Raw genomic sequence first — 12801 nt, 5'->3', positions numbered from 1 at the left:
CTTTGTAGATGATACACTTAGCGCGATGCCGGAACCGTAAGCAGCCTCAGAATTCCTGGAGAGATTAAACAAGAGTCATCCCTCTATCGATTTTACAATGGAGAAAATGGCAGGCTTCCCTTTCTCTAATGTTATTAGGAATGGCACCACGGTCTACAGAAAACAGACGGACAAAGGGCTTTTGCTACACTACCACAGCCACGTTGACGCCAGATACAAACAGTCTCTGCTGAACACCATGCTTAAAAGTGCGTTTCAACTCTCGTCTGCGTGGAAGTTTTTTCACGAGGAATGTGAACGACTAAAACAGATCTCCCGACTGCGCTATCCTGACGACCTTGCACAGTCAACCATTCGCAGATTCATTGAATCAAAAGTGTCCGAGGATTCACATACCCACTGGCTGAAAAAAGAGAAGCCCCAATCAGAATCGTGGGTCCCTACAAGGACCAGAAATCTACAAACGTAGTACGCAAACAGCTGGCTGACCTCAGTCGGAAGATCAACGCAGATATTAGCCCAGGTTACACAAGTAGAAAGATCAAGGATGAAATTAAGGTCAAGGGAGACAAGCCGCCTCTTGTGAGTCAACAATGCGTAGTGTTTTCATTTCAGTGTGGCCTGTGTGATGCAGGTTATGTCGGCTATACGTGCCGACACCTACACCAACGAATTGAAGAACGCAAAGGATCGGTAATCGGAAACCACCTCAGAGAGCAGCACGATGTGGAACCAGAAGACATCGCACAGAGCTTTCGAATCTTAAGAAAGTGTCAGAACAGATTTGATTGCCTCATTTTTTAATTGTTTTTTTTAACTAAGGAACTGAAATCAACGCTAAACAAACAGTGCGATTCAATTCGCGCCAAATTATTTGTTTCAAGCAAGTCTTGCTAAGATTATTTTATTTTTCCATCGTATATTTTTAACACTTTCTCACATATTTTATCACATTTTAGCGTTCGCCATTTTTATCCCTTATAACTTGTTTTTTAACATATTTATGTTAATTTACAAATTTTACTCACTTGAAAATGACCTCGGAGAGGTCGAAACGTCGTGACCTTTTAGCGCTAGTTTTCCTATTTAAGTCATTTTAAAACATACACAAGTAGTCTGTAGGAAAAGAAAAACTCTGTTTACTATTTTTAATTATTTCTTATCGTTCCAGATATATTCAAGTTTTTAAAATATGCAGACAACTAAGCGATGACGTCATAAACTCAGCCGGATCTTGTTTAAATATTATGAACAAAGATATGTCAGCCAATTTGAATCAGAAATGTTTAATTCTCGGCAGTACGATTCCAGTAGAGGTGCTCCATATTATGAACATAAGATTTTGTTACCATGGCAACATACTGGGTTCCAGACCTCCCCGATATTAAAGGCTTTTCTGGCCACCTTTAGCGTTCTATATTGATATTTGCGAAGGGTACCTTATCTGCATGATCCAGCAAGCATATAAATATGTTAGGTCAGTTTATGGCCTTGTTTAATGTTTTTCAGGCTGAAAATTATTGAAATATTGAAATTAGGTTGGAGGGAACTTGGAAAGAGTGGGTTGCTGTGGGAATCAAAATTTTTATAGCCGTAGCTGTGTTGCATGTAGGAATAATAGCCTACCAAGTTTGAATGGTTTCTGCTGCAAATTAACCGAGATAGCTCTAGTCTTGGCTTGCACGTGACGTCATCATTTTCTCAAATCGAAAACTAAAGAGCAACCAGGCATAAGAGGGCGAACATTTATATCTGTTTACAACTTTTTAGCTCAGTAGCCTGCTTCGTCTGGAAACCAGTGCATTTTGAATTTCAGAGTTATGTCGGTGCGTGACATAAGGCTACCAACGCGTTTGTCGAAAAATATATACTTATCTCGTGATTTTTAGCCTATTCAGAAGTTAAAGTATTAGAAAAAGTGCTTATGTAAATGCTTGTCTTTGTCAGTACAGATAATCAGTCGCCTTAATAGCCAAAGTAAGTTCCACGTGTTTACCCTATTTTCCGGCCGCCATGTTGGTGTCCCACGGAGGTACATCAACATGGCGGCTCCATACTGGGCTCTAAAAATTTGTGCAAAATATTTCGTCAAATATTTGAAGTTTAGGAAAACGCGCAGACTTAAATCTTGGAGAAGTGTCTTTTTTATCAATCTCCTATAACATCACAATTTCTTAACTTTATCCGCCAAATGGTTTTCGCATTACTTTTAACTTGCGTGACAGTGCAAGCCAAGAATTTATACACTTCATGTAGTATTTGGCTGAGTGTATGACATCATCATCTCTCTCATTTGCATATTTTACGCAATTTTCAAACTTAAATATTTCCGGAACCAATGCAAATATTTACAAACGGTCAACGAGTTTTTAATTTCTCGTAGAATTTTACTTGATCAGAGAGTGTGCAGTATCAGTGTTTAAGTGTAATCTAGATGATGCTCTACTTAACATATAATGTCGTTGAAAGTGATTTACTGGCATTTTTTCAATTATACCTTTGAGTTATAAAAACGCGCAAAAGCTCACAAAACTATTGGAGTCGCACTCTGAATGCCTGTACTCTGAATGCCTGTGTGGGCAAAAACACTGCCAAATTTTCCCAGCACTGAGGCAGACACCTGGGTATGCTAAAAATCAACACAGAGCTACCACTAATAACATATCACGTTATTTTTCTAAAGCTGGTCCATTGTGTAATCCTCTCGAGTAAAACAAAAATCTGCTTTCTTAAAGAAAGAAGAAATTTTATACCTTGGTTATATTGGGAATACCTTTGACCTGTTTTATATGAAGGAGTAAATCGTTTTATTTGGCGAGCATATCTCAGTCAGGGATAAAGTGATTCTTTGTTTCTACTTTTGCAGGCTTGCTTTGCACCAGCGTCATACCCAATGTCTGACATTGAAATCCAAGATGGCGCCCAGCTGTTTCCTGAATACAGACACAGTTTGAATCAATGGGACGATTTAATTTTTGCAAGGAGTAACTCCGTGACAAGGCTGGTTAATGAGAAACGAAAGTAGCAGTAAATGATCAGTTGTGACGATAGGTTTTTCCTGCAAACACTGTAAATTTCGGACTAAACGGACACTTGAACTGACAACTGGGGGAATCTAACTCTGGAGAGCACTGCTTGCCTGCGGGAACGGAAATTCGTCACGATTTCCTGGTACACGAGGATCTACTTCAATAGTCTTCACTACGGACGTCAAGGAAGAGACACAACTTGGTCTGACAGTAGTTTAATCGTAATCCATGTACTCGATGTAATCGAAAAAGCTTTACAAACGTACTTGCCTATATATCATCCTTAACACGTCAAGTGTTTACAATATGATAATGCAACTTCTAGCGTACAATACGAGCGGAAAGTACTTAAGACTGAGTTTGCCAGAGGACCAGCCAGGGGTGATACATGCCATCTCTCCAATTTGGATGAAACTTTTCCAGATTGAAGGGACCACCAAACAACTCTAAAAGACAAAGTGGGCCGGCTCTGCGATTTTTCCCTTGGGAGTTAGACCCCCCTCCCCCCCTCTGGTTTTTTGCCCCAAATCTCAAAAATTGCATTAAAATAAGCATCAAATTTAGACTCCACTCCTGGTTACAAAATACAATGAATTTTATTGCCATTTCCCACAAATAAGGATTGGACCTATCTTAGTTCACAACACGAGTTTTAAGGGATTTGAAGAGACAGGTGCCAATCAAGAGTTGTCATTGCATACCTATGTCACGCAAGATTTAGCAATGAGACAAATTAGCCAGAATTCTGACTCAAATATCACGTAAGTCCAACTTTCTTTTTGAAAACTAATTTTAGCAAGGTTAAGAGCCACTCTTGGTCTGATGAAATCACTAATAACATTTTTGGCATCTGTTAGTTTTTGGTCACAAAGGTTGTTCAATCAACGTGACAAAAGACCAGTTTTAACAATGAGAGAAGGGAGAAATGTAAGGAAATTAGATATTATAGAATCAATTAATTAACGTTATTTCTAAGTTAATGATATCAACAGTGTCTTTGAATATTATTTTTGGCTATTGAAGGTAACTGAACGCAAAAGTCCTCGCAATAATCTATAAAATAACAATGTATCACGAGCATAACACCTGAATTCTATTCGTATGATCGAAATATGGGAATGAACTGCCGAGATATTTAGATTCTAAAGCATTGAGGTGTTAGATGCGAGTTTAACAGAGCATATCTTGTTGTTTAGATTGCTCTTAAAACCCTATTCAATCATCGCAGGTCAAGAACTTGACCTTGCAGTTTGTATATATCAACACTTACCTCACACTCTCGGCATACGAACTCTATTCCATTCTGAGTTCAAAAAAACCTTGAATTATCATGCATGCAAATTAATCTTGTTTAACGCCGTAGATAGAGTCCATCACGATTACATGAGCCCAGAAAGTTGGTCAGCGGTTTTATCAACTGGAGTAAGCGCAGACAATTTTTCATGTACCACAATACGTAAAGAGAGCACTCTGATTAACTCAACGTCTACCGTTTGCCCTATTTTCCTACTCAGATACCTCCTCTGGTTGGAACATCTGTCGAAGTCGATGGAGCTCTCCAATGAACAAAATCATTTGCGTGCAGATGATGCAAATTTCTTGTCTTGCACGTGCGTGCATACTTTGGCTACCGTGAAACTTCATTACTTTTGAGCAATTATGAAAATACGTTTTTCTTCTGAACGTTTCTATTCTGAATTAGCAACAACAAAGATTGTACCTTATAGCAAAAACATTTTAAATAATCATGTCTGCGAGTAATAAGATGCTTGAAGAACTTTGCAATCAGCTGAGCCAAAAGAGGATTTAGCTGAGGTTCCCATCGACCTGGGGCCCGCACAAGCGAACATGGCCGCATACACGTTAGCAACGCCTCCGCTCTGCTCGAACATTTTGAATTTTTCTGGGCACTCGACCTAGAAACTAGAGTCGCTCTGGGCTATTCGTGACTGCTTAGCAAGCTCCCACGTACATGCATAACTGACGGTACATTGCTGCGAAATAAATAATTTGCTTTTTTTTTACAAGACTGCCTAATCCTGACTCTCCTGGAAGGAGAGTAAGAAGTAGTAGAGGCAATATTACATATGTAATTAACTTATTCGTTGTATCATAATTCCAGCTGCCTTCAAATTTCAAGCCTGGTTGAGATCTCTTCTGCCTCTGCAACAAAGTTCTCCTCCTCATCCTGAGCAGGACTCGGATCAGCCTGGTCTATGGCTAGTCGACCACTTCTGTACATCACAGACAATCTGCTGAAGTACCTAGCTATTTGGTCAGCAACAAGCCACTCTTCTTTATTGAACATTTTCCTGCAATTACCATCACGCAGATTTTTTATCTTGCTGCACACATCCACAGCACTTTGCTTTCTCCCTGTCTCCTCGCCTTCCAGGAATGTTCTTTTTAGATATGTCTTCACCTTCTCGGAAAAGCGAGTTGCTCTTCGTGATGTTTTCAGAGCCCATCCTTTAGCAAATTCACATGCGGGATCAGCACAGGCCGTTCGGGAGCTCGACCCTGTTTCTTTGTGTATGTAGCTTCCAGACACCTTGCACGTCTCGGCCCATTTTCTCTTGATGCTGTCATATATAGTTTCTCTGTCTAATCTCACAAGGTGTTTTCCAACGTCCATGTGTTTCTGCAAATTTGCAAAAGACTGATATGTCTTTGTGCATCCCTCCTCGGGGCAAGCGAAACAAACTCTCGTAGCCTCGACATTTGGCAGTTTTTCTTCAACAGATTGTGCGGTGCTAGGCTGAGGCTGTCGGTGCTCACCTCTCAAAGTTGTTTATCTAAAAGCACCAGCCTGCTCTCGCGGTACACTGAAGGACTGCTCGACTCGAAGGTCTGTAGGTCCTTAAGGTGTTCCAAATCTATTTACCTGTGCAGGAGTAAAACGTTTACCTGGGCCCACATCATAAGCCTTCCACACTCGCAGACCTCCAGACTCAAAACTAAAATTATTCAGAGACTGAATTCCAGACATTGTGTGCTTCTTCATGGTCTGGCTTGACTCCTGAACCTTAACAACTGCTGCCTGGTACCCCTTAACCCCGCCATAGGAATCGATCACAGCCTTCATATCACTAGCATTTTTAATATCGTGGCCTTCATTTATGTAACGCAGCATATGGCTCTTCAGTGTGACAATTCGTCGGTCACAGACGTCCTTTCCAGCCTGCGGATCGCTGAAATCATATCTGAGTATCGTAATGCCTGCGCGCTCTCCAAGGCTAGGAAGAGAGAGGATAAGATAAGCACAATGGTAATATCCTGCATTATCGCTGCGCAAAAGTGCCTCTTGAATGTTTGGGTTTGCTGCTTTCAGTGCCGTCAGTGTGCGTTCTATGATTGAAGCGACTGCGAACCAGTTTTGAACGCAATCCTCAAACAAATGGATGTAAGTTCGGACCTGGAACAGAAGGAAAATAACACAGTTAGCTCTAAAATAACTAGAAACAAAAGTAATATGCGTAAAGTACAGTTTGACATACATCCCAGACCCTTTTGTTAATCCGGCTCTGACAGTTAGGATGTTGCCCTCCCTAAGGGACTACTCTCTTAGATTGACGGGGGTGCTCATCGTTCATTTTCATGTGCCGTCGATCGGTACCGCTAAAGTGACAGGGTTAGAGTTATCGCGGCACCGTTTTAGGTAAAAGCGGAAAAATTCAGCACCTATTTGTTACTCAACTATTTGAAATTTTAAGTTTATTTGGGCATTTTTATTGCTTTAGAAGTGTCAGTGTCAGCTAATGTGTTCTCATAGAATTGGTACCCTTTAGGGGTTGAAATGTATTTAGGCCACGCCCATAAAACAGGACTAGGGAACCGTTTCTAAAGCGTCTTTTTGCTACATGCATTTTCTAAATTATAGCAAAACTCAATTTTGAAGTAATTACCTCAATATCATAACAATCGCTTCTTGTCACTGCAACTGTCACATGCCACGATTTGCCCTTTTTGTCAAACCAGTCACGCTGGGTTTCTCGAAAGCTGGATGGCTCAATCCATTATCAGGAGAACCTGTCGTGGTGACAGATTATCGATGATGTCTCTCTTCGCAGAATCCAGGTGAGCCGCTCTAAGGATGTGAGCTTTCCATTCGTCAAGTTTAGGGAGAGCTGAGTCTAAATCGTATGATTTCTTCTCTCAGATCACTACCGCTTGACAACAAAACAACACAAAAGTGGAGACGATAACGACATTTCTAGATCCACAACAGCATTCCTGTAATTATCACATTTGTCACAGACTATGTTGTGCTGATGGTCGCAGTGCCCTTGGTAATCGGGGTCATCGGTGCTCAGCGCATACACACTGCAGTGATCAGCGCAGGGATCAGCTCTAGACACGTGAATTTTATAGTCTGTCTTAAGATAGGTTTTTGACGACTTTAGACGGGCACTGATGTCTCTGGCTGTTCGCTCACACAAACATGAAAAATGGGACAGACATACATGAGTGTGCTATAGTCTTGATTTACACTGCATCTATTTTTTCAAACATGTATTATGGGCTCTAAGAAGCATTTTTTTAACAGTGAGACATACATACCCAATGTAAAAAGTTTATTAGTTGCCTCACCCAGAGTACTGAACGCTGTTACTCCATCGGTTTGTGTGCTGTCCAATCCAGCTAACGATTTCTTCTGGGAAGCAGCGCATATCTGGGCAAAGCAGTTGAGAAATAATTATTGATAAAAAGCCAGATAGTTTGTTCACACAATTCGTCCAGTTAGCAGGCTAATAAGATCTTAGCGAGCCCCAAAACCTGTCCACGTAACCATTTCTTAAAAATGAATTATTTATATCGAATCCTTTTCTTAGAGATAGAATCAAAGACGTAAACATGTTCAGGGGGTGAAACTAGACATATTAATATTCGTCCTCGTTACCTTGAGGATGCTCAACAAGGTTGATCTTCCCATGGGTTCGAATTCAGACTAAGAGCAGTATGACTGGTACAAATTAGTAAGACGAGATGCCACAACTGTCCTCACCCCATTTGGAATTTCTATTGTCTCACCATCTGACAATCTTAGGGTCTTCGTCCCGTAGGCTGCGTCCTGGAGAAAGGAGGGGCTTGAAATAAAATAGAAAGTGATCCACTTTAACTGGATCACGCCTGCATCGCTGCAAAACAGGGGGTTCAATAATGTGGCCTGGGCTAGTACGGAAAGCATGTTTTCTGGCCTCATCTATCCTCCACAAGGTCAGACCTGGAATAAAGCTCAGTAACTCTGTCTTGGAGTAATCGGCCACAAAGACAGAAAGAATTTGCTGTCTGGTATACCAATATGTAGCTTTATTGTATGGGGTGACAAGCCTGGAACGCAATGTTTTCTCAGGGAGGTTCACGTCCGAGTCGGTGGACTGGCTGTACGCCTCTAGCACTTGCTGCAGAAGCCATTTAGACTGCCCTGGGGCTATAGCATCTAGACTCGCCTCAACAACTTGCATTCCTTTTCGCTCGTAATAGCGTGTAGTGGATGATGAGACACCTTCCGCGTTTGTGTTGAGCTGAGATTGTACTGGGCTCACTCTACCATCAGCTTGTCTTAGAACATTGTTGAGAGAATGAAGTTTCATTTGTATCTGTGGCGTTGCCTGCCATTCCATTGGTGTTTCTATGGCCGTTGAGGATTCTTGTGAGCCAGAGGAAAATACATCTGAGCCATCATCACTTAGCAGGGCTTCACCTTTACGCAAGGGCAACCCCTTACAGGAATTGGTTTCTCGCTGAAATTAGAAAATAGCAATAGAGTGTTAGTCAGACTACTAAATAAAGACTGTCTCAAGTACTTCTGCAACGAAGGGGAAAATGATTCTCCATGGAAAAGCTAATTAGCACTGATTCTTCTTTAATGTTAGGAACCTCAGCGGAAGCCTGATTGGTTTTATGGGAAACATTTCTTTAGACTATGAATCTAAAAATAGCTACGGATCTTTCCTTATTTTATAACTGACCACCTTACGTTTAAAAAGTCAGGAACACTAAACTTCCGTTGTAGCATATCTGTTTGTGTTGCATTCGACTACCCTTGACAGGAGAAGGCTCAATTCTAGAATTTACGAGATTGTGTGTATCTTCACGGCTAGTAGAGGTTATATGGTTTAGCTTTTTCCTAACGATTCCGGCGTTTAGTGTCCAGGCCCCAGCTTGCGTCCTCAAACTCACCAAATTGGGTAACCAGACTAATTAGGCTGCAGCTGTACACCAAGAACGGAATGTCAGTGTTCTTATTTGTAGTACCTTAGAGAGTGTGCTTACGAATATCTAATTAATAACTCGTAGGTAAATAATCAATAACGCAGTGCAATGTTCGATGACATTGTATCTGGCAAGCTTCCGGTAAGGTTTCCTTGGGGAAACAGATGAAGTACTTTAAACTCTGCAGTGAGTGTTGCGTTGGTTATGTGCACCTTATTCACAGCTGGAGTCCGCTGCCTTTTGGATTGTTTGAAAGATCCTATCGACAAGGCAGCAATGCGAAACATACCTCCAGCTGACTTCCAGAATCACTCGATGCGTGCAGTTGTTAAGGGAGGACATCGTGTATGGGTTCTGGGGCTCTAGTGAACTCTTCAGATTGCGTTACAGCTGGCTCTTCAGATTGCAACGTGAACGAATCTTCACCTGGGTTCACGACTCGTACCGCGGCAAGGTGATCATTTCTACAAAGTTTGCAAATTCCTGTAAACAGTCAAACATGAAGTAAATACAACACACGCGAAGTTTGAAAAATGTACAGTGATTAACGCATTTTCTTGAATATCCTTTCGCTCAAATAACGCCCACCCCCCCCAAAAGAAAATGAGTCCTTGTGCGATCAAAACTACTGCATTCACATATGACGACGATACATTTTTATGTGTTTGCGTTGCGCTTTGAGTTCCCATGGTTCTTGTCAGAGATCGTCTTGTTCGTTGCCCTATTCGTGGTTGTAGCTAACCCTCTGATATTGGGATAATGAGAAATAATTGCATCCCTTGAATAATAGCCCCTTTTGGGCCAAACAAATATCACTCAGGGCGTCCAACTTGGTACATCTGTTCATTTGCATAATTTAGCGGCCTCGTAACAAGATCTGTAAGTTGGAAACTACTCCTGATCCTAGTTAAAAAAAAAATTTCCGTTTTATTCTAGATTTCGGCTTTGATCCATGATCCCATCGATGTGATTCTTGATCTTGAGCCTGGATTTACTGATTCCAGACTACGCAAACTTTGGTGCCAAGCGAACGACACCTGGGTAGCACTCTCTACAATGAACTAGTTTAGGGGGATTCAGCTTGAAATGGGTACTATTTTAAGATCTGAAAGATGATTCATAAAAAAGGAACGGTTTGTACTTCGGGCGTAGCCTCCTATGCAGACATTCTTGGAGCTCGTCTCGCAATCTTCCTTCTCCCCGTTGTAGGGGACGGAAGATTACGTGACGAGCCCAAAGAACGTCTGCGTAGGAGGCTACGTCCGAAGTTCAAACCGTTCCTTTTTTCATAAATCATCATTCAGATCTTAAAATGGTAACCTCCCCAATAAAACTCTGTTGATTACTTCCTATCCCCACCCACCCCTCACTCAGGTTACGCCCCCGACATTATGTTTGAACCAAGGGCATCGTGAAATTTTAAAATGCGGTAGGCAAGTATATATTCCTCCCTTACCTGCTCCGACTGGAACGAGTGTGTTCCACTTTGACATGATGTCTTTGCTCATCTCCAACGTCGCTTCCCTCTCTGGCTTGCCCTTGCGATTCCCATGAAGAGGATACGCACATTTTTAATAATTAGGTAATTATTATTAGCTGCAAATTTTTATGTAAACTAGATTACATCTTACGAAAGTGAAGAATGATCATCGCAGTTAATTTTCCAATTTAAGCAATTGGAAAGAAGAAGCCTGAAAAAATCAGGGCTTCAACGGGATTCGAATCCGTGACCTCCGCGATACCGGTGCGATGCTCTATCAACTGAGCTATGAAGCCACACATTGGGAGCGAGGTCAATTAGTTGAGTTCTTATCTTCCCGTGAGGAGTGAAATGATGTGAAGTTTATATGAAATAATTCATATATGAACTGCGGTTGTAGGTGAAAGTGAAGAATGATCATCGCAGTTAATTTTCCAATTTAAGCAATTGGAAAGAAGAAGCCTGAAAAAATCAGGGCTTCCACGGGATTCGAACCCGTGACCTCCGCGATACATCATTTCACTCCTCACGGGAAGATATGAACTCAACTAATTGACCTCGCTCCCAATGTGTGGCTTCATAGCTCAGTTGGTAGAGCATCGCACCGGTATCGCGGAGGTCACGGGTTCGAATCCCGTTGAAGCCCTGATTTTTTCGGGCTTCTTCTTTCCAATTGCTTAAATTGGAAAATTAACTGCGATGATCATTCTTCACTTTCATCTACAACCGCAGTTCATATAGGAATTATTTCATATAAACTTCACATCATTACATCTTACATTGTAAATTTTTTAATTGTTGTTTTGTAATTATTCTTTATTGTTTATTCACACACGACCCCGCAAGCTGCAAGTTTAATTACTTATCGAGTTTAAATAAAAAATTAATTCTACGGTACCACGAAATGCAATTTCACTTCTACGCTGACGATACTCAGTTATATATCTCTTTTTCAACAAACAACGACGTCGAATTAACTAATTCAGTTGGAAAAATTGAGGAATGTTTGTCTGATCTTGACAAGTGGATGTCTCTTAACAAGCTAAAACTGAATAAGGACAAGACGGAACTTCTTTATCTATACTCGAAACACAACCCGCAGCAGTCTCTACCACCAATCCGTTTTGGTCAAGACATAATTCAGCCATCTCAATTTGCTAGAAACATCGGTGTGATATTTGACAGTACCATGACTATGCTTCCGCATATCAGTTCTATTTGTAAATCAGCCTCTTATCATCTGCGCAACATCTCCAGGATAAGGAAATTCTTATCTACGAAAACCACCGAGATCCTGGTCCATGCTTTTGTGTCTTCCAAACTCGACTACTGCAACTCTCTTTTGTACAATGTACCGAAGTGTGCTTTAAAAAAGCTCCAGTCTGTTCAGAACGTCGCTGCCCGACTTATCACCTGTTCCCGAAAGTACGACCACATCACTCCAATACTGAAAGAATTACACTGGCTTCCTGTTTCTGAACGCATTAAATTCAAGATCATGTTACTTACCTTTAAGGCTCTTCATCAACAATCTCCTGTCTAGATTCAAGATCTAGTAGCGTACTACCAACCTTCCAGAATCCTCCGATCATCACACTTATTACTTCTTAACCCCACGAATTTTCACCTGAAGACATATGGTTCTCGAGCTTTTGCTGTTTCCGCTCCTGAACTCTGGAACAGTCTACCTGTTTCTATCCGCTCATGTGACAGTCTAAGTTCTTTTAAATCTAAACTCAAAACTCATCTTTTTAAGAAAACTTATTATTCTTAGCGATTTTTACTTTCTATTACTTTCTTAAATGCACATTTTTAATTATTAAGATTAGTACAGATCATTTTGGCGAATTGTACAGCGCCTAGAGCAGGCATGGATAGGCGCTATATAAATATTTATTTATTATTATTATTTATTATTATAAAGGTTACTTACTTACTTACTTACTTAACTTACTTTCCTTACTTTCCGTCCTTGCCTTCCTTGCCTTCCTTGCCTTCCTTGCCTTCCTTGCCTTCCTTGCCTTCCTTGCCTTCCTTGCCTTCCTTGCCTTCCTTGCCTTCCTTGCTTGCTTGCTT

At 41.0% G+C, this 12801-nt stretch overlaps 2 protein-coding genes and 2 pseudogenes across 3 annotated transcripts in view; 2 read left to right on the top strand and 2 right to left on the bottom strand.

Moving 5' to 3' along the window:
* The window catches only part of LOC145480897 (uncharacterized), a 250346-nt pseudogene extending 246350 nt beyond the window's left edge, over positions 1-3996 (top strand). The window contains exon 6 of the transcript XR_014048571.1: positions 2867-3996. The product of XR_014048571.1 is annotated as an uncharacterized LOC145480897 (transcript). The remainder of the gene's footprint in view (positions 1-2866) is intronic.
* A 1882-nt stretch (positions 3997-5878) lies between these two features.
* LOC145482038 (uncharacterized) lies at positions 5879-7121 on the bottom strand. The gene has a single exon (XM_081460619.1). The coding sequence runs from the start codon at positions 6526-6528 to the stop codon at positions 5890-5892; it is 639 nt and encodes a 212-aa protein (XP_081316745.1). The 5' UTR covers positions 6529-7121; the 3' UTR covers positions 5879-5889.
* A 935-nt stretch (positions 7122-8056) lies between these two features.
* LOC145500701 (uncharacterized) lies at positions 8057-11557 on the bottom strand. The gene is made up of 2 exons (XM_081480257.1): positions 9535-11557; positions 8057-8773 (listed from the first exon to the last, which is right to left on the bottom strand). The coding sequence occupies exon 2, from the start codon at positions 8651-8653 to the stop codon at positions 8057-8059; it is 597 nt and encodes a 198-aa protein (XP_081336383.1). The 5' UTR covers positions 8654-8773; positions 9535-11557.
* A 72-nt stretch (positions 11558-11629) lies between these two features.
* The window catches only part of LOC145482016 (uncharacterized), a 1228-nt pseudogene continuing 56 nt past the window's right edge, over positions 11630-12801 (top strand).

The sequence above is a fragment of the Orbicella franksi genome, chromosome 1, assembly GCF_964199315.1.
Source record: "Orbicella franksi chromosome 1, jaOrbFran1.1, whole genome shotgun sequence".
Taxonomy (NCBI): Eukaryota; Metazoa; Cnidaria; class Anthozoa; order Scleractinia; family Merulinidae; genus Orbicella; species Orbicella franksi.
This window is presented reverse-complemented; position numbering and strand designations above follow the sequence as displayed.

Coding starts and splice junctions, on each gene's coding strand:
- LOC145482038 (XM_081460619.1), bottom strand. CDS start 6,528: ATGTATGTCAAACTGTACTTTACGCATATTACTTTTGTTTCTAGTTAT.
- LOC145500701 (XM_081480257.1), bottom strand. CDS start 8,653: ATGGAATGGCAGGCAACGCCACAGATACAAATGAAACTTCATTCTCTC.